The 21842-nt window shown below is 39.0% G+C and overlaps 1 protein-coding gene and 1 pseudogene across 3 annotated transcripts in view; both read left to right on the plus strand.

Moving 5' to 3' along the window:
• The window catches only part of LOC132405628 (organic cation/carnitine transporter 2-like), a 42034-nt gene extending 27149 nt beyond the window's left edge, over positions 1 to 14885 (plus strand). The window contains exons 4-11 of one of the 3 annotated variants that reach the window (XM_059990588.1): positions 497 to 668; positions 2472 to 2598; positions 3720 to 3820; positions 7612 to 7826; positions 10312 to 10494; positions 11952 to 12087; positions 13433 to 13482; positions 14032 to 14882. In XM_059990588.1, coding sequence (XP_059846571.1) covers positions 497 to 668; positions 2472 to 2598; positions 3720 to 3820; positions 7612 to 7826; positions 10312 to 10494; positions 11952 to 12087; position 13433 — 935 coding nt within the window. In that variant the 3' untranslated portion in view covers positions 13434 to 13482; positions 14032 to 14882. Of the gene's footprint in view, positions 1 to 496; positions 669 to 2471; positions 2599 to 3719; positions 3821 to 7611; positions 7827 to 10311; positions 10495 to 11951; positions 12088 to 13432; positions 13483 to 14031 lie in introns of all 3 variants that reach the window. The other 2 variants (XM_059990587.1, XM_059990590.1) reach the window with 2 other exon arrangements.
• A 4441-nt stretch (positions 14886 to 19326) lies between these two features.
• LOC132405629 (organic cation/carnitine transporter 2-like) overlaps positions 19327 to 21842 on the plus strand; it is a 34132-nt pseudogene continuing 31616 nt past the window's right edge.

Raw genomic sequence — 21842 nt, forward strand, 5'->3', positions numbered from 1 at the left:
GCAATTGATTTAGATCACTTTGTAGAGCTCTGTTTTCACTTTGACACAAGTCTTTTTTCTGTTGATTAGTGTCAAAAAAAGCCAAATTAAGTCCACTGAGATTCTATGTTGTAAAACAATAAAACATGGAAACTTCCAAGGAGGTGAATACTTTTTTATACACACTTTATGATTGTGTGGCTCAGTTTAGCTCCAAAACTATTTACGTTTGCTGAACCACAGTGAAGGAGGTAGATACAATAGGGTCTTTTAAGAAATTCTCGGATAAATACATGCAGCTTAGAAAAATGCAGGGCTATGTAGTAGGGTATTTCTAGGCATTTTTCAGAGAAGGTTACCTGGTCGGCACAACATTGTAGGTGAAAAGGCCTGTAATGTGCATTAGATTTCAATGTTCTATTGACGTTCTATGATCACATCACTGTCAATGTTTCAGAGTGACATTCAATCAATGTAAGCTCACGGTGCCCTGAACCTGGTTGTATTCTTCTTGCAGGATCTGAACTTCTTACGGAATCCATGCGGATTACCTACTCTACAATTGGAGTTGGTGTCTTTTTTTCCTTAGGCTACATGTTCCTGCCCTTTGTTGCATATTTCATAAGAGAATGGCGGACTCTAACAGTGACCCTGGCTCTCTGCTGTTTGTTCTACATTCCTTTGTGGTGGTATGTAAACATTTCAATTTTAAACACATTTAATCAACGGGATATGATCATATATTGCTGGATGTCTCTAACCAATGAGGCTGGGTCTGAAATTAACTTCAGCTGTGTAATAACATCACCTTGATTATGCCAAGTGCCCACAATATTGAATCAATCTTTGCATTGGGGTTAGTTGGATTCCTCCCAAATTCAAATTGCTTTACAGGTCCTTACAACTTTATCACATTTATAAGATGTGCTATTTGACACTTACCCTAAATTGAGATGTTGTGACTTCACCTTTCCCCTTGCCAAAGCTATTCTGGCTTCTACATCCAGTAGCAATTATGTCATCATTATTAGCAAATAAGATTGATGGAAAAGCAAAAAAGAAAACCTACTGATTCTGAATTTTTAATTCATATATTTGTTTATCCATTTGTGGATTGCAGCCTCAAAGTGAATATGGAGATTGGAATGCAGAATAGTTGACAGAATAGTGCTTCACTGCAATATCATTGTCAAAGTAACCTCACTTTGAACATTGTGTGTGACTTCAGCACAGCATTAGAATGGTGTACTAAACTCATACCTATTATCCACCTTACTGCTTGTGTGGAGCTTGTTCTTTTGCTATATTCATGTGCGTGTCCGGCACATGCTCTGTTTTTCTTCTTCGGCATAGATAGGTAAATTTGCCACTGTAAATTGCTCCTAATATATTAGTAAATGATAGATTCATAGGAGAGTCAATGGGAATATGGCAAGGATAGGATATAGGATAATTAGTGGAGAATGGATGGCTTTATGGATCAGCATGGACTTGAGGGGCCAAATGGCTTCTGACCATGTTGCAAGAAAATATGGGAGAGGGACAAACTTCCTTCTTTTATTGAGGAAGCTTCACCACATACAATAGATATTTGGCTTAGTGAAAGGTGAAAGTGGCAACCTTTATTTAGACCTGAAGTATTGGCTGCATGGCTAAAATGCTGAGAGCATCACTAAATTGAATGACGCATTATTTGAAATGTTGCCTCATGAAAATATGTTTGAACTTCTACAAATAGATTGAGATCTAAACCCAGGAATTAGATTTATTTGGAATATGCTGAGCTTTATTTGCCGTTATGGATCAGGTGAATTTCTAATCACATTTTTCTAGTCCCTATATGTATGTGACACAATATATCCCTGGCCAGCTTTCCAATATAACATAATCTGGAAAAACACATTCTACTCTCTTTGACAGTTAGCTCAATAGGATGAATTTTCAAGACAAAAGATTATATATTTATGCTACTATGTAGTGCCTTTTAGGTATTAATTTAATGGCAATATTACTCTGACGTGGGTATTTTTCACTCTGGTGTTATTGCTGAAAGATTTCCATTAATGTTTTTCACCAGTGGTTCTTTTACAGTTTATTTTTTCAAAAGTTAAAATCCACATGAGACAGCACTCATCTCATAATCTTTTGTAATTTCTGAGCCTGCTACTAAATTTGAATACAATTTCATGATTGATGTATTTATTTATTGACATACAAATAAATAAATTACACGCCACCCAGCAATCCCTCAGTTTAATGCTAGCCTAACCATGGGACAATTTACAATGTCCAATTAGCCTACCAACTGGCAATTCTTTGGGATATGGGAGGAAACCAGAGCTCCCGGAGGAAATCCATGCAGTCAAGTGGAGAACGTACAAGCTCCTTACAGACAGTGGCGGGATATTTATTATTAAGGAGTATATTAATAGTAAATTCTCAAGACTTTTGGCCTTCATTATCATGTTATAAAATAACTCATTTAATTCTAGGTTTATTCCAGAATCTCCACGCTGGCTACTGTCTAAAGGAAAGGTAAAGGAGGCTGAATCAGTAATTCGACACATAGCAAAGAAAAATGGTGTCACTCCACCACCGAAGATTTTCAGTGAACTTGAGGTATTGTGACAATAGTATCTTTTTGTTTCTTTGTGGTTCTTCAGTCCTTTAATACAGAGCAACATGCTTCTCTCAGTTATTGCAATTTCTATTCCATTCAAAATGTGTTTACTCCTTGATCTGGTTTGATTCTACAGATACCACTCCCTTAGCATTTTTCTCACACGTGTTCAGATAATGAGTGTTCACCTGACTACTTGACCATTAATAATTTCACAGGCAAGTCTAAATTGACTCTGCCCATAAGCAAATCAATATACATTTGCAGCTGGGGCTTCAATGCATAAAATAAAACATAAATATTCTGACAAACATGCAGCTGTACATGTTAAATGCACAAATCAAAAGATCAATATGAATTGTATGTTATGATACTCTTTGGAGAAAATTATTTCTGGATCATTTTTGTAATTAATAGGAATTTAGAGATGTCCTTTGCCTTGTACCATCACTTTGTAAGAAGTATACTGTATTACAATAACTCTCTCACCTTTGGCTAGGTAGATTCTCCATTCCCTCTCCAGATCATGCAGCCTTCTCCTCGGCCTTATCTTATGAACCACTATTTTAGTGGAAATGAACTCCATGGTTTGTAATAGCAAGGGAATGAAAACGATCAGCTATTGAGTTGCTATTTCAAAATAGTGGAACTATTATGAAATCTTCAAAAAAGACAACCAATGGTAACAAGTGGAGTCTCCTGCTGAAAGTCATTTTATTGAAAAAATGTCCTGTTCTACAAAACCTTTAACTAAGTTTAAAAGCACCATTTGCACAGTTCATACAATTAAACATTTAGCTTTTGTATTTGTCTCGAACCTTATTGAAACTTAAATCAGGAGAATTTTCAGCTCATTTTACAAAGCCAGAGGAATCATTGTGTTCAAATTCATTTGCCACTAGGCAGGAATTGCTGGTGATTTGAGAATAGGAATGATCCTTACTTCTGGAAAGTGGTGAAAAATGCTTGCAATGTTTCTGGAAATCCACATAAAAAGTCACAAGGCAAATTGTGAATAATCAATCTTCTGGATCATTCTCATGAACTAAGGGATGTGGAAAATAATACAGACATTTTTTTGCTAAGATAATGCAATTTTGATTCTCTGCTGTTCTTCCAGCTTGAATACATAAAGAATTATGAAGTAAAATCTGTTCCATTTACTCAGTTGTCAAAAACCTGTAATATCCGAGCCATCACCATCATTAACGTTCTGGTCTGGTAAGTATTCAAATCAAGAGATCTACAGAGATGTACACATTGAGAGCCATTGAGAAACTGCAGTTGCAGGTATTTCATGCAGTTACTGGCCTCGATGGGATGTGTTGTCAAAGTGGCCAACCTGATTAAAGGTTGTGTATTGTGTGACTAGTGCATACTAAAGCCTCTGCTGGAGGCAAGGAATGTTCAATGTGCTGACTGGTGTGCCAAACTTGTCAGCTACTTGGTTCTAGTTGGTGTTAAATTGTGAGAATGCGCTGGAGTTGCACTGGTCTGCACAAATGGAGAGAATTCTACCACACTTCTCATGTGCGCCATGTGGATATTGGAAAGCCATTGAGATTTTGGGAAATGAATCGCTCACCACAGAACATCATGAATCTGACCTGCTCTTTGACAACAACATTTGTATAGGTGATGCAGATGAGTTTATGGCTTCTAATGACCTCCAAGATGTTCAGTAGTAATGGTATTGAATGTCAATGATAGGTAATTAAGCACAATCTTGTTGAAGGCAGTCATTGCCCAGCACTTTGGAGGTAGAAAGTACGTATCGGACCATGTCTGAATGTTGTCTGGCTCTTGCTACCTGCTGGCCTAAGTTGTTTCATTTGCTGAGGAATTGAAAGTGAAACTGAACATTGAGCAATCATAAGTAGACATTCACATTTCTGATTTTTACAATGAAGCTGGTTAGCCAATGACACTCCCTTGAGGAAATTATACCACATTATCCTGGGACTGGAATGATTGACCACCAGCAGTCACAACAAAATTCCCTTGAGCCAGGTAAATTTTCAGTCAGGAGATTAATTCTGTAAATTTTGGTTTCGCCAGTGGCTAATGATATAATAGTTTCATCCTGCCTTGTCAATTTAAACCTCAACTCTAGAATTTCTCTGATCCGTGGCATTCATTACCAAGGCGTTGAGGTCTGTAGTTGAATGTTTCAAATGAAGATCAATCTGATCAACAGTGAGCAGGTTATTGACAAATAGGTGACACTTGATAGGTGCTTATATCTCAGTGACCATGTTTCTCAAGGATTTCATCTCTTTTAACATGTATCCACAACGGTTAATGCTTGTCTCTGGTAAATGCACGATTTCAAGCTGCCATGGATGTATTTGACAGAGTTCTCACTGAAGGGTCCACGTGGCCTGCAAGAAATTCATGATGGATTCCATCTACCTCTGCTTTTAAGTCTATGTGCTTATTATCCCCTTACCAAGCTAATTAATCTTGTAGGAAGCCAAAGACGGGTCTAAAGTTGGAGATTGAATAAAAGTGACAGGTAACTGGAATTTCAGGCTCTCTTTGTGGACTGAATGGAGGTATTCTGTAAAGTGATCACTAGATCTGTGTTTGGCTTCACCAATGTGCAGAAAATAAGATTGTTAGCAACAAATGCTGTAAAGTAATTTGGATGAAATGCAAGTTAACTACCTCAATGAAAGACTGTTTAGGCTACTGGATGCTGGAAAGAGGTAATTGCATTACCTGAGACTGCATAGGAAGCTTCTTCAAGGGTTGTGTATGTTGGCTGAGATGGAAGATTGAATCAGGAGGTCACAGAGAAATGCTGAAAGGGAAAGAGAACTTAAGTCTGGTGCTTCTATCATATTAATAGCAGTGGAATTTCTAGAAGGGGAACTATTGGATATGGAGGCAGTCAGGAGGACAAGTTATGGGTGTGAAGAGAGGAGACGAGCAGAAATACAGAAATAGAAAATGGCTGAGGGCTTTCGCAACATGAGATAGAAGTAGGACAGACTGGCGGTATTGGTAGTATGACAAATACATATCTCACAATCCCATTATTATTTTTCTCTCCCCTCAGTTTTGATTCATCTCCTTTTATTTGTATCATCTCTAGATTAACCATTAGTTTCATTGGTCATATGTACATCTAAACCTTCAGTGAAATGGGCCACTTGTATCAAATCAAAGCAGCAGAGATTTCTAGACAGATCAGGTGAAATTAAGAAGCCTTCATCACATTCTCTTAGTTAACAGCACCTCTATTCTCTTTGTTCCCCCACAACAACTTTCTCTATAACTTACAAATGGTTGATTTCAACATTTTAATCCTTCTGATGAAAGTTCAACTTAAAGCATTATCCCTGATTTTCCTTAACATTACTTGGCTGACCTGCTGACTACACGAGTTTTTTTATTTCTGAATTCCAGTATTTGCAGTTGTATTTCCTCCCCAGAATTTGATATAATTAGAAGAAAAATGGAAACAGAGGAGGAAGAGAAAAAAGTTTTGGAAGTGTAAGATAAGAAATTCTGTAGATTTTAAAAATCTGGAGATAAAGTAGAATGTTTGCAAACATCTGAAGTTCTCCTGCACTATATACAGTGGAGACTGCTGTCTTTGAAGTCATGCTTTTTGATGTCCTCTTGTCTATTCGAGACATTTTTCCTGCTTCCTCACATACCATCAGTACCATTATAGCCAGAGCCTCTGGCTGTTTATCCTCCACCATATCAATGCTCCCAGTGGTTTTGTCATTACTCTCTGAACTCTTTGATACTTGCTACGTGTTATCCCAGAATTACACCATTAATAATTCTGTGTTCCCAGCTCAAATTCATTTCACTATAATTGTCGTGTACTTTCACATTCTTTCCCATATAGCTAAGACATCCGTGATATTTTGATCTTAGTTCTGATTGTAATCTACACATGCCACAATTCAGTGGGTCTGAAGTGCCTGCTGTACCTCTAATTGCAATAAAGTGTTTCAAAAGAAATATACAAAACATTAGAAATGTGCTTAATTGATTCAGTGTTTTAGTCAGTTTTTCCTTCTCCACTGATATTCTAACCGATCTTTATGTTTAAGGAAAACACTTTAGATTTCGGAGAGAATAGACCTGCAGAATCTATCACTTACCTGCTTTACTACTGCTCTTTTATGTCCTTCCTTCCTCTCTCCTTGCACCTTGAAGAAAGTCTGGAAACAAATTTGGTACTCTAGTCCTCAAATTCCCCCTTTCACAGCACTTTGAGTTCCACAACAGTTTGGTGAAACTACAGGCTCAGCTTTATCCTTTTCCACGTTTGCAACTACATTTTGTAAGAGAAGTAATACTTTAACCCAGACCACCACTAAGTTGGGTCTTCATACTCATTTTAATGTCTGGTAAATTTATCCATTTTAACAGCTAGATTTAACATGCCTCACATTAGATAAAAATTGATTTGCATCTAGTAACATTTTGCAAAAGTAGGGCAAGAATTTATTACATCAATTTGACTAACATATACTGTACTGCAGTGATTTTGATGATGGACACAAGTTATTGCTGAAAGTTGTGACAAGTAAGCAAAGGGTGTAGGTTGGGGCAGTTGGGGTGTGGTGTTATAGACATAAATGCTTTTAGTAGTAGGATTAACCTAATAGGTATCAGATTTTATTTAACTTCAGCTCTCCAGTTTTATTTCATTTGATCATGCTGTTAAATTTAATAACTTTTTTTCAGCCTGCCTAACTTTATGATTATCCCCTATCCAGAGTATTTTTTGTGGGGTAGATAATAGCTGGTAATTCTGCCAGGATAACAGAGGAGTTTACAACATGATAACTTCCAGTACAATTTATTTTACTGCCAAGTTAAGAAATTTCTATTGATGTTAGTGAATGTGACTAAAATAATTCTGCAAAAGCCACGGATCAACAACTTCTCTGAACAACTTGAAATGTAGTTAAAGAAATTCTAAAAAATATAAAAGAAATTACATAAGAATGTTTTACATGAAGTATTTGAATTTATTTTTGCAGGATGATTATAACAATGGGATACTTTGGCCTGACATTGAACATACCGAATCTCCATGGCGATGACTATCTCAATTGTTTCCTCTTTGCTGCCTCAGAGATTCCAGCCAACGTAGTAACATGGCTTCTCCTCAGGAAATATTCACGCAAGTTCAGCCTTTCGGGTGCTCTCTTTCTTGGCGGAAGTGTCCTGCTCTTCATTCAACTCATCCCATCACGTAAATTTTACACTGCTTCTATATTGATCCTATTGTGATATTTGTTAACAGACATTATAAAGTAGTATCCCATGGTCAGATGAAATATACAGGAGCTGTATTTCTGAGAGGTTTTAGCATACTGGTACAATATGCCAACTCTGAAAGTCTTCACATTCTGTCCACCAAATAACTTCACTGATTTTAATGGTGATATGACATCGAGATGCTGGACCAAATTTTGACTTCTGCAGATGTGCGTGAGAGTCCAAATGAAGCCTACTGCCTTGCCTACACTTCTATGAACATCATGATGACCAATTGAAAACCAGCTAAAATATATCTGGATAGAACAGTTTTCACTCATTTTTTAAAGAGTATCTACGTTCTCCCTAGGACTGTGTGGGATTCCTCCTATTACAGTTTGCTCCTAAATTCCAAAGATGTATGATTAGGATTAGTGAGTTATGGGCATGCTAGGTTGCCATTGAATATTTGGCTGAGTGACATCATAATAAGAACCTCTTGTTCAATATCAGCAAGACCAAGGGACTGCTTATAGGCTTCAGGAGAGGAAAACCAGAGGTCCATGAGCTAGTCCTCAACAGACGATCAGAGGTGGAGAGGGTTAGCAACTTTAAATTTTTTGGGTGTTACTACTTCAGAGATTCTGGCCTGCACCCAACACCTAAGTTCATTGCGAAGAAAGTACAGAGGCACCTATATTTCCTTTGAGTCTGTGGAGCTTCGGCATGACATCCAAAATTTTGACAAACTTCTATAGTTGTGTAGTGGACAGTATATTCACTGGCTGCATCATGACCTGGTATGCGAACAACAATGCCTTTGAATGGAAAATCCTACAGAATGCAGTGGATTTGCCTCAGTGCATCACGGTAAAACCTCCCAACCACTGAGCACATCTACATGAAATGCTGTCGTAGGAAAGTAGCATCTACCATCGGAGATCCCCATCACCTAGGCCATGCTTTTTTCTCACTGCTGCCATCAAATAGAAGGTACAAGAACCTCAGGACTCACACCATAAGGTTCATGAACAGTTACTACCCCACAACTATTAGGCTCTTGAACAAAAGGGCATAACTACACTCACTTGCCCATCCATTGATATGTTCCCACAACCAATGATCTCACTTTAAGACTTTTTATCTTGTTACCTCATCTTATTATTTATTGCTGCTTATTTTATTTCCATTTGCATAGTTTGTTGTCTTCTACACTCTAGTTGATCTTTCAATGATCCTGTTATAGTGACTATTCTATAGATCTGCTGAGTATGCCTGGCGAGAAATGAATCTCAGATATGTATATAATGACATATATGTACTTCGATAATAAAAAATTATTTCACTTTACTTTCTTTATTTACGACCTTCTATAAACTATCTCGTTTGACATTTGGTTTTCCTAATACTATAGAATCATGCATCACAGAAACCGGTTTTTGCACTCATCATGTCCATGCTGACAATCTATTTATACCAACATTATTTACCAGCATTTGCTCCATATCCACTTGCTAATAAGCAGTGACAATTCAAGAGTTCTTCTGGAGAAATCTTGGATGTTATTGAATTAAGAGTATCAGAGTATCCCCATAAAGGCATTGCATTCTCAATTCCAAATTCTGATTTCCCTAATATACACAAAATGCTTGTCAAACAGTAATATTCACTTCACTCTCTTTATTCTCCTAATTTCCCTTTTAAGTTCTCCCCACCCCAACATTTGCTATATTCCTAAAGAAGTTATCTCATTTTCATTTCTCAGTATCTTTATCTTTGGGCTCCCACAATATCCCTTGACATCCAGGGTTCCATGTCCATATTTTCACCTTTTTGAGAACATGATCCAATCAATCCTCATTAATTCACTTTTGACTGACACAAACTTGCCGATGAAAACCTATCTGTAAACAACTGATGCAAATTTACCTTTGCCAGATTTTGCCTTACAATATTGTAATAGCTGTGCTCCAATTCTGACTTTAATATCCAGACCATACATATCCCTTTTGACAACTGCTTCAACCCTATAAAAGACTAATTACTATCTCCAAAATGCTCAATATCACTCTCAAAGGCTGTGTCTGTTTTTTCCATCTGCCATTGTCAACTTAAAGCTGCTTTGTCTCTTGTAAATGTGCTGTAGAATCAGTATTTGTAATTATTATTGTTGTGGAAATGAGATGCTGTTGTTTACTGAACCTCACTTACGTTAAGCCAAATTGTTTAACAGTAATATAGTATGTTTTGTGTATCTTCAAAACAGGTTCTCAGTCACCAGAAACCTGCACTTTGAGAGCTATTTTTCCATGAATTTTAATGTCAGAGGAAAGTCATCAGAGCTTGATTGTTAGCATTGGAACTACCACGTACTGGGGAAAATTAAGCCATGTGTCAAATATGGGGACAGATGTATACAGTCCATACTTGCAAATTAGAGCATCTTCCATCCAGTCTACAGCTATTTCTTTTTCTTCTAGATCTCTTAATAGTTGCTACAGTGCTGGTGTTAATTGGAAAATTTGGAACTTCATGTGCCTTTTACATGGTTTATATCTACACCGCTGAACTGTATCCGACCCCACTGAGAAACACAGGTGTCGGAGTGAGTTCAATGGCATCCAGGATCGGCAGTGTCATTTCACCTTACATTCTTTTGCTTGGTAAGGCAACAATTAATCACCATTATACTGATAAACCGTATGGACGTTTGACGCTTTCTAAATAATTTCTTAATGGAGCTATCAGTCTTTTCTTTGCAGTGAGGTCTTTAAGCAGAATGAAAGGCTTCCTTGTATTTAAAATTCTGTAGACTCCACGAGTCTAACAATGAATTTCAGAGCAACAGTGAGAGGAGTCTGGATGTGGCTGCATTACTGGTGTTCTCCCTACAGACCCTGACTACCTGATGTTACACTCCCACTTACAGTACACTTTCCATATTGGAGGAGAGGATAGGCCATTCTGGAGGAAAAGTTGCCTGTTGGCTTGACCAACATGGTCATTTTTAGGTCTAGGCAGATTGCACTCAGGGGAGTTTTGTACCTTTCTGTTTGTCCTTCTGCTTCAAAGTAGGCTGGGAACGTTCAAAACCCCTTAGTAACCCTGAGCTCTTCCATGATCTGTAAGCATCAATGAAGTGAGGACTGCGCCAGGAAGAGTACTGATCTGATCTGCTTTCACTGTTCAAAAAGCATTGCTTATTTGTCACAAAATGAGAAAATTTGCAGATCCTAGAAATCCAAAAGCAACACACACAAAATACTGAGGAACTCGGCCTGGTCTGCTGAGTTCCTTCAGCATTTCATTTGTTACATGTATTGCTTTGTTTCTTTGTGAGTTGCTTGGTTCAATTCTATTAAAGTTCCTGAATAAAAACTGAAGATTTCCATTAGTTTTCATTCTAACTTCCTGTGTGTCCATTGTGTAATGCACACTGGACCTAGGCACATAGAGATGCATTTTTCATTCTTATTTTGCTTAAATGTGGGTAGCCTCTGCCATTCATGCATAAGGAAGCAGGCTTTTGGTGTACCTGAGGGGACTGAGGCTAGTGCAAATATACAAGTCAGTCCCTTCTACTTAATTACCTCCTCTCCCATAGCCCCCCTACCCACTTTATTCAAACTTCCTATCTCCAGAACTGATCATCTTCACCCATCCTGAACCACATGCCAATTACTTTATTGGAACCCATAACTGCTAATCATAAACATCCCAACCGTCAACCCCCTTTGATCACTGACAGGTGGCTGCTTCCAAATTCCAAAGTATGATCCTGTTCCCATATCTCTATCCCATATTCCCCTGAGAATCGATCTTAGATCTATCTAATTTCCATCATTTAATTTATGCCCGTGAAGCTGTGTGAAGGGTTGTTCTTGTGCTTTTGGCCTCAGGTGCTAAAAAGTTTCCCATCTCATCTCCTGATTGACAAGAGATAACAGAGCAGCCAAATCAGGGACATTGTGGAAATAAACCAAATTGGAAATCACTTGGATATACATGCAGCGGAAATAGCTTTGAGTGCATTTGGGCCTCAGTTACATGAAGCTCTCATGCTTGTTATATGCATCTGTTGAGGATCATTTTGAAGTAAATGTGCATTTTTTTTTAACAGATGCTTATCAGGAAAATGTGTCACTGAATTTAATAGCGGCTTTGACAATTTTTGCAGCAATTGCAGTTTTGTTTCTGCCAGAAACATGTAATACTCCTCTTCCAGATACCATTAACCAAATGCAAAAAGTTAAGTGGTAAGTATTTGTAGTCCTAATGATTCAGTCATTTAATTTAAAAAAAGAAAGTTCTGCCCTAAGTAACTGCAGCTTTGGTGTAGAAAGTGCCTCAGATTTGTTTATAGTGAAGACAAAGAGGTGGAAGTCATTTTTAGCAGTCATGGAAAACCTGGGGAGTGCGTTGACTATAAAATATAGCATATTGCTTCCAGCATTTTCTGTTTCCCATCCTAAGCATCTGTTGAGTTCAGGGTTGCTGCACCAGCGCGGTAAATAAATGCCCACAGATAACTACCTATAAGAATCTTTTCCAACAGCTTTCCCACCACAGACATAAGGCTCACTGGTCTGTAATTACCTGGACTATCCCTACTACCTTTTGTGAACAAGGGGACAACATTAGCCTCCCTCCAATCCTCCGGTCCCATTCCTGTGGACAACGAGGACATACATTCCTAGCTAGAGGTTCAGCAATCTCTCCCCTTGCCATATCATGCAAGCCAGCTATTCCTTGAAATGTCTTGAGCATCTTAAATGTTGGAGAAGTTGCAAACATCTGGCCAAGCATGGAATATAGAGTAATATTTCTGATGCAGATGATAAAAAGGCTTACATATTAGAAAATGGTAATTTGCTACCTGGTGCCAAGCTTCAGATCTCCTTCAGCCATAGTATGTATGAAAATGTTGAGGGAATTTCAGAAGTGCCAGTGAATGTCTAGAATAGGTGCTTTTTTGCCCAAAACTAAATGTTGGCTTGTTCTTGCGATAGTAGGTATATGCTGTTTTATTTGTTAAGATGTTGTAACCTGTGTAATCATTAGTAAATACCCTGAGTTCCAGCCCGGTGTTAATAGGTCATTCATGAAACAGTTGAAGATCATGGGCAATAGGATACTGCCTTGGGATACTTCGGTAGTGATTTGAATTATTATATTTATTGATCTCATAAGGTGGGAGCCAAACTGTGATGGTCAGTTAAGACAAATAGCAATATGCAGCTGCAAGTAATATGTTAAAAATAATATGTTAAGTAATATGTTAAGTAATATGTGAAAAAGAGGCTACTGTGAAGGTTTGGATTCATTTTAGATTATGGTGTTACGTTTGAAGCAGATAGATAAATGGGGTCAGAACCAATACATTAAATCAATCAAGTAAATGATGATTAAGAAATAAATAGTTTGAAATATCTAAAGACAATTTTGCTAAAACAAAACATTTGTAATAAATACAAGGCAATTAGTAAAATGATGTTCCAAGACTGAGACAACAAGCCAGAAAGATATCTGTAAAAGAACAGAGCTAATACTAAAACATAAAGTGTGTTACTGAAATGACAACAGCCATAAATACCTTTTCAGATCAGATAAAGGCATATCAAAGTATTCCATCGGAGAGAGAAAGAGAGCCGGTAAGAGTGGTGGAGCTTTCTAAAGTACTGAGTTTGCAAAGCTACAGGAAAGAAATTGTATTAGTAAATCTAGCATGAACTCATTTGGTGGAATGACTTTTTTATTATTCTTTAATTCTACTTGGTTAAAGAAAAAGAAGAGAGTGAAAATATGAATGTCACATAATTGAAAGGTGTCAGTCAAATTAAGCATACTGGGCATTTGTTTACATCAGGTTTTAATGTTAGAAATGCACAATACAGAAAACGGTGCCAGGTTGTCTCATTATTTACTTGCTTAAGAGTTTTCCTCCTCGTTTGACCATAATCCTCACAAGAAATGTATGGGAACGTTGTTTCAACTTTGCATATAGGTAACCCACATGGAAGTATGTGTTGTATAATGTTGCATTGTTGAATTCGCACATCCCATGCTGATAGTGGCTGGCACTCAAACTGATTGAGTTAAAACCAAATTTATTTGAAACAATTGACTATATCTGGCCAGTAGGACCCAGGGAAAGATTAAGTTCAAATCCATTTTTATCACATTTTAAAATTCAAATACAGGTTGAGAGGCAAAGGACGTACTGGCTCTACTCTGCGCAAAAATGAAACAATGGGAAAAAAGACAGTGGTCCTTCATGAGGAAGCATTTTGACACACCTGACTACTGATCTTAAGCAGCAAACAACTGAGGATTTCATCATAAATTGCATCATGGTCTGATGGATCCTTCTGCATAACGTAGAGTGAAAATGAGGGAAGTGGGACTCCACTCTCAAATGCTGAGATCATCTATGAAATAGCATTTGATTATTCTTACTAAGTTTTAATAAAATATATTTTCTGGACTTTTTTTCTCTGGACATTGTCAAAAAAAAGATTTTATATATGTTTAGCTTCTTCGGATCAAATTACTTTTGGATATTTTCCTCTTGATAGAACAACTTACTGGAAAGAAGTAAATCCTCCTACTACATTTCAGTGGTTCTCCCAAACTATTTCTTATCTGAGTTTGGAAAAAATCAGAAGCACTATCTTTGATTCTTCAATTAAATTTGAAGAAACCTGGGGACCATTTATTCGACACTTTCATATGAATTAATTTGGCTTATTTCAGATCCTTTTCTCTACTTATACTTGTTCAGGTATGGAGTTCTGGAGTTCTTTTCTTGACACCTTTATATATTTATAAAGTGCTATTATTGCCCATGTTAGTTTTAGTTTAGTATTTTTTTTCATTATATATTTTTTCTCATATATAATTTCAATTTTTTTTTTTCTTTTTTCGACGATTATTTTTGTTTTTCATATATATTTATATAGACTTGATTGATTTATGTACCTTTTGTTGATGGATGTTTTAATAGGATATTATTATCCTATTACTAATGTAATCTCAAGTTTATTGAATCTGTAATCTATTCATTATTTTGTGTTGTTTTTTTTTTATATATGAAATTTAATAAAAAGATTGAAAAAGAAAGAAAGAAAAAGATAGAACAACTTATTAAATGCAATGAAACAAACCACATCATCTACCGAGTACAGTGGTTTCCTTCGGGTAATGTTATCTGCTATCGCCTCTTGCTTCTGCAACATTCCTCCAACTTGCTTCCAAGCTTCTGCTTTAATGTTTAATACAGATAATTATATTAGAAACCTACTTTTATTTATTCACTTCCACGTTTTGGATGTTGTTGGCAATGCCAGTATTTGTTGTATATCCTTCAAGGCTCCTAAATTGAGGAGGCAGATAAATTTCACCAGAATGCTGTGCTTGAAACCATTTAAAAATATACAAACAATAGTAGATTTCTTTCCACAGAGGATATAAAATACACCCTATCCTCGTTATATGCGTGGGATACGTTCCTCGCAGTCGATGCATAATGTGAATAATTCTTTAAATAGAGAAAATAAGGCTGCATTCCAGAGGGCTTACTGAATGTTTTATCTGTAATTTATTCACATTTACATACCAATATGACACAAAAACAGTACCACAAGGCAACATTCATATTATATTTCATCAATTTAAGGTAATATTCAATGTAATAAATCATAGAAAGTTAACATTCTAGTACAGTACTCACCAACAGTGGCAGGTGTGTTTGCTCCAGGAGATGAGTGGTGGTTGTGGTGTCGGGCAGCTTTACGTGGATAAGATGGATGGTTGTGGTCGTCAGGATCATATCAAGCACAGCAAGGGGTGATGGCAAGGAAAGACTGAAATGCTGACTCAGTTCTAAACTTGGGTCTGTCGCCATTTGTGCCAAGTGTTCCGACTTCCACCATTCCCTCACCATTAGTAAACTCTTGGGATTTTCAAATCAAGGATCCAGTCGCAAAGGGAACTGTGGTCAACCATACAGTAGGTGTCTTTACTGATCAGATGCACCAGACATGAGTGTAGCACCAGGGAGATGATAATCGCTGTAGACCTTCTTTTAGCAGTAGATACATGGCATTTGATCAAGATTCTCTGGGAGGCTGGAGTTAATCTGTGCAATGACCAGCTTCTCAAAGCATTTAATAGCTAATAGTCATCATTATCCATAAGACCATAAGATATAGGAGCAGAATTGGGCCCATCGAGTCTGCTCCACCATTTCATTAGAGCCAATCCAATTTTCCTTTCAACCCCAATCTCCTGCCTTCTCCCCATATCCCTTCATGCCTTAAGCAATCAAGAATTTGTCCACCTCTGCCTTAAAGACTTGGGCTCCTCAGCTGCCTGTGGCAAAGAATTCCACATCCAACATTCTCTGGCTAAAGAAATTCCTCCTCATCTCATAGAAACATGGAAAACCTACAGCACAATACAGGCCCTTCGGCCCGCAAAGTTGCGTTGAACATGTCCCTAACTTAGAAATTACTAGGCTTACCCATAGCCCTCTAATTTTCTAAGTTCCATGTACCTATCCAAAAGTCTCTTAAAAGACCCCATCGTAACCACTTCCACCACCACGGACAGTAGCCCATTCCATGCACTCACCACTCTCTGCATAAAAAAACTTTCCCCTGACATCTCCTATGTAACTATTCCCAAGTACATTAAACCTGTGTCCTCTTGTGGCAGCCATTTCAGCCCTGGGAAAAAGGCTCTGACTATCCACATGATCAATGCATCTCATCATCTTATACACCTCTATCAGGTCACCTCTCATCCTTCATCACTCCAAGGAGAAAAGGCAAAGTTCACTCAACCTATTCTCCTAAGGCATGTTCCCTAATCCAAGCAACATCCTTGTAAATCTCCTCTGTACCCCTTCTATAGTTTCCACATCATTCCTGTAGTGAGGTGACCAGAACTGAGCATAATACTCCAAATGGGGTCTGACCAGTGTCCTATACAGCTGCAACATTACCTCTCAGCTCCTAAATTCAATTCCACGATGTATGAAGGCCAATACACCTTCTTAGCCACGGATTCAACCTACGCAACTCCTTTGAGCGTCCTATGAACTCGGACCCCAAGATCCCTCTGATCCTCCACACTGCCAAGAATCTTACCATTAATACTATATTCTGCCATCATATTTGACCTACCAAACTGAACCACTTCACACTTATACACCAAGTGAGGCCTCAGCATCACTTTTTGAAGTCTCAACATTACATCTTTGCTTTTATATTCTAGTTCTCTTGAAATGAACATGAACATTGCATTTGCCTTTCTCACCACAGCGTCAACCTGCAAATTTGTCTTTAGGAAATCCTGCACAAGGACTCCCAAGTCCCTTTATGACTGAGTTTTTTTGTGTTTTCTCTCCATTTAGAAAATAGTCAACCCTCTCATTTCTTTTACCAAAGTGCATGACCATACACTTCCTGACACTGTATTCCATCTGCCATCTCTTTGCCCATTGTGCTAATATGTCTTCCCTTCTGTAGTCTCTACTTCCTCAAAACTTCCTCCCCGTCCACCTATGTTCTGCAAACTTTGCAAGAAAGCCATCAATTCCATCATCCAAATCTTTGACAATATAATGTAAAAAGAATTGGTCCCAACACAGACCCCTGAAGAACACTACTAGTCACGACAGTCTCTGCTTCCTGCCAATCAGGCACTGCTTTATCCATGCTAGAATCTTTCCTGGGCCCATAGCTTTTTAAGCAGCCTCATGTGTGGCACCTTGTTAATGGCCTTCTGAAAATATACAACATCAACCGATTCTCCTTTATCTCTCCTGCCTGTTACTTCTTCAAAGAATTCCAACGGATTTATCAGACAAGGTTTTTACTGTTTTCCTGCAACCGACTTTATCATGTTCCTCCAAGTACCCTGAGACCTCGTCCTTAATAATCGACTCCAACATCTAGTCTATAGTTTCCTTTCTTCTGCCTGTCTCCCTGCTTGAAGAGTGGAGTGACATCTGCAATTGTCAAGTCTTTCAGAACCATTCCAGAATCTAGTGATTCTTGAATGATCATTACTGATGTCTCCATTATCTCTTCCGCCACCTCTTTCAGAACTCTGGAGTGTACACCATCTGGTCCAGGTGACTTATCTACCTTCAGACCTTTCAGTTTCCCAAGGATCTTCTCTCCAGTTATGGGAACTGCACACACTTAATGCCCCTGACACATGGAACTTCCACTATACTGCCAATATCTTCCATAGTGAGAAGATATGGAAGATATCTTGTTCAGTTTATTCAACAGTTTGTTCCCCCATTACTACCGCTCTAGCATTGCTTTCCAGTGGTCTGATATCCTCAGTCACCTTTTACACTTTAGTATCTGAAGGAACTTCTGGTACCATATTTAATATTATTGGTTAGCTTACTGTCATATTCATCTTCTTAATCATTTCATTTAGTTGCCTTCTGCTGGATTTTAAAAGCTTCCCAATCGTCGTTAAATGCAGACTCGAGGGGCCGAATGGTCTACTTCTGCACCTATTGTCTATTGTCTAACATCCAACTAATCCTTGCTCTATTATAGGCCCTCTCTGGCTTTTATGTTGGCTTTGACTTCTCTTGATAGACCTGGCTGTGCACCTTTCCTTTAGAATACTTCTTCTTCTTTGCGATGTATATATCTTCAGGTGTCATCTGCTGACCTGTGGTATGGCAGCCATGATGTGACATACAGCTCAGGATTCCACTGAACTAGAGGAGGTCCGTGTAGTTTAACAAACGTAGCCAGGTATCCCTTACCGGCCTTAAACTCCTTCCTCTCGTTCTCCTCAACCCCTTCACAGTAGTGCTCAGAAAAGCAAAGTGCTTTTTCACGCATGATTATGCCATCAACAGAGTCAACCATCAATAAAAACTTCTGTTTTTATTTTTATTTTCTCAACGAACAATGCTCAAACAACGAGTGCTGGAGAGAGTCTGAGGATCTGAAATGGTGGGAGGCTACAACAGGTTATGCTGGGACAATGTGTCGAGCGAGGAGGAATTTCACAAAACAGTCACAGCGCCAGGATTTCACAAAAAACAATCAAATATCCAAATGTTATCAGTGGTAATCTTCTCACCAACCACCACCGCCTCTCCCCAACCCCCGCTTCTGTCAAATTCCGTCTATTTAATATGCGGCCGTTGTTAAATTCCCAACTTGCTAATTTTGATTTTTTAATAACAGAGGAGCCGGAGCGGTGCTCCGGTCAGCTCCAGCAGCACTGCACCCCGGTCATCGCTAAATGATTAACTTCATCTGTAAATTCCAAAATGTTATTCAAATTCAGATTTATTTATCACATAGGCATTGAAATATACACTGCAATGTGTCATTTGTGGTAAGTACCTATTATCTAAATAGGGAGAAAATTCAAAGGGAGGAAGGTACAAAGGGACTTAGGAGTCCTCGTGCAAGACTCTCGGAAGGTGCATTCATACATTGAGTCTGATAAAGAAGGCAAATGAACTGTTAACATTTATTTCAAGGGAAATAGAATAAAATAAAAACAAGATAATGCTGAAACTTTATAAAACGCTAGTCAGGCTGCACTTGGAGTATCGTCCACAGTTTTGGGTCCCATATCTCTTGGAGAGAGTCCAGAGGAGGGTCACGAGAATGATTCCAGGAATGAAGGGGTTAACATGTCAAGAGCGTTTGGTGGCTTTGGGCCTGTACTCGCTGCCATCCAGAAGAATGCGTGGGGATCTCAATTCAACCTTCTGAATGTTGAAAGGACTAGATAAGATGGATGAGGAGAGAATGTTTCCTCTGGTAGGGATATCCAGAACTAGAGAGCACAGCCTCACAATTGAGGTGCAACCTTTTAGAACAGAAGTAAAGAGGAATTTTTTAGCCAAAGGGTGGTGAATCTGAGGAATGTTCTGCCACAGACTGCGGTCGAGGTCAAGTCCGTGGGTATTGTAGTGGAATTTTATAGATTCCTAATTGCTCGGGATATGTTGACAGGGCAGGTGTATGGGGTTGAATGTGATACGGAATCAGCCATGATAAAATGGCGGGGCGGGCTCGACGGGCTGAATGGTCTTATCCAAGGAGATGCTGGGGGAAGCCCGAGGTGTCACCTCTCATTCCGGTGTCAACATACCATGCCGATTTTACAGACAGAAACCTGCAGATCGTGAGTACACGTGGAGCTGCAGGTTTTTATGCAATTTCTCAGGTTTTCGCGGTCATTTACGCCTACTATCAGTGGGTATTGTCACATATCTGGGAGATAACAGAGCATGCCTGTAGTGCTCCACCGAACAGCGCAGAATGAAACAGAATATACCCGGAATCAACCCCCGCTCATTCTTCCCTCCAACCCGCCACCCACACAGTACCACCAGACCTCTCACCCCGGGACTCGCAGAGATTCACAGACTCAGCGGACCGGCTGAGCCAATATCCAGATTGTTTCTACAGAAAAGAAAAACAATGGCTCCAAAGTTTCCTTGGAAACTAGTCTCTGTTTGCTCTGGTTACGCCATCCAGCTGTGCACGGAATTGTCCGAGCAATTATGCTGATCGTTTATCACTTTTCCTGCCACTACTTCTCCTACATCTACAATGGCCTCTGGTGATGGGCTCACGCACCACATAGAGGTGAAATAGGATTTGTTGATCTTCTCAGGTTAACCCAGTCAATTTCGCACACTGGTGGTGTTGCTCATATCCGAAAGCGCGATGTATTAGTTTGCACTTTAATTAAAGCTACAGATAGTGATCGCATTGAATACTTAAGGCATGGGAGCCATTGGATCAATAAATTGTCAATAAAATGTGATAAGATCTTGGGGAAACAAAATCGACACGTGTTTAAAGTTCTATTGCGTACTAAAAATACCCGCCTCTAGAAGTTGGACTGAATGACGGGCTGATATACTGAAGAACAGGATTAAGTAAAAGTCTATTTATGGTGTCACAGGTCCGCCTACTATCAAACGATCAAAATTTAAGGCTGTCTAACATGCGGGATTACGACGAAGTTACCGCTTTCCTAGGAGACTGGGGGCCACATCAGAAACTCATCTTCGCCCTTTTGAGTCTTAGCATCATTCCGAATGGTTTCACCTCATTAAGCATAATTTTCGTCGGGGATGTCCCAGAACATCGCTGCTTAATTCCCGAGAATCTCAACCTCAGCGAAGCATGGAGGAACAGGACGATCCCGCTACAGGGTCCCGAACAACGGCGCAGCAAGTGTACTCGGTACCGGCTGGACGTGATACTGAACCTTTCGCAGACATTCCCCGACCCAGACTTCCTCAACGTGTCTGAGATCGAACAGGAACCGTGTCTGGATGGATGGGAGTACAGTAAGGAGCAGTACATCTCCACATTCGTCTCCGAGGTATGTGGTGTTACCTGCAGCAGTGAAATATTGTGATACGTTCAGATGTCTCAATACATGGGTAATTCTGTATTTTACCGAGCAGCACGATAACGTGGCTCGACGGTCGTTGTCTGTATGGGTCTGTACGTTCTCCCGGTGATATCCCAAAAAGCCGTACGGGTGGGATGACTAAATTGTGGGTCTGCAATGTTAGCGCCGGACGCGTGGCGACATTTGCTGCAGCCCAACACAATCCTCACTGATCTGATTTGACGTAAACAACGCATTTTATTATCTGTTTCGCTGTAATTCTGATATAAGGTGCAAATATATGAAACAGGATAGCAATGATTTATACAGAAGTGAGGAAATAGGAATCAAAACCGAGCTCTTTCAAAGTCTAGGGGTAAATGAACAGTCTTACAATGGTGCAGAGTTCAGTTCAGTTTAGGTCAAGGTAGTTGTTGATGTACCGTTGAAGGGGTGAGGGAGGGAGGGAGGGAGAGGGGAGGGGGAGGGGGTGAGAGAGAGAGGGGGGGGGGGGAGAGAGAGAGAGAATGCCGTTGCCGTCGCATCTTCGGTTATCTTCTTGTCCTCTATTGTCACCGACTGTGACCCCGTACGACCGTTC

The sequence above is a fragment of the Hypanus sabinus genome, chromosome 15 (assembly GCF_030144855.1).
Source record: "Hypanus sabinus isolate sHypSab1 chromosome 15, sHypSab1.hap1, whole genome shotgun sequence".
In the NCBI taxonomy this organism is placed as follows: Eukaryota; Metazoa; Chordata; class Chondrichthyes; order Myliobatiformes; family Dasyatidae; genus Hypanus; species Hypanus sabinus.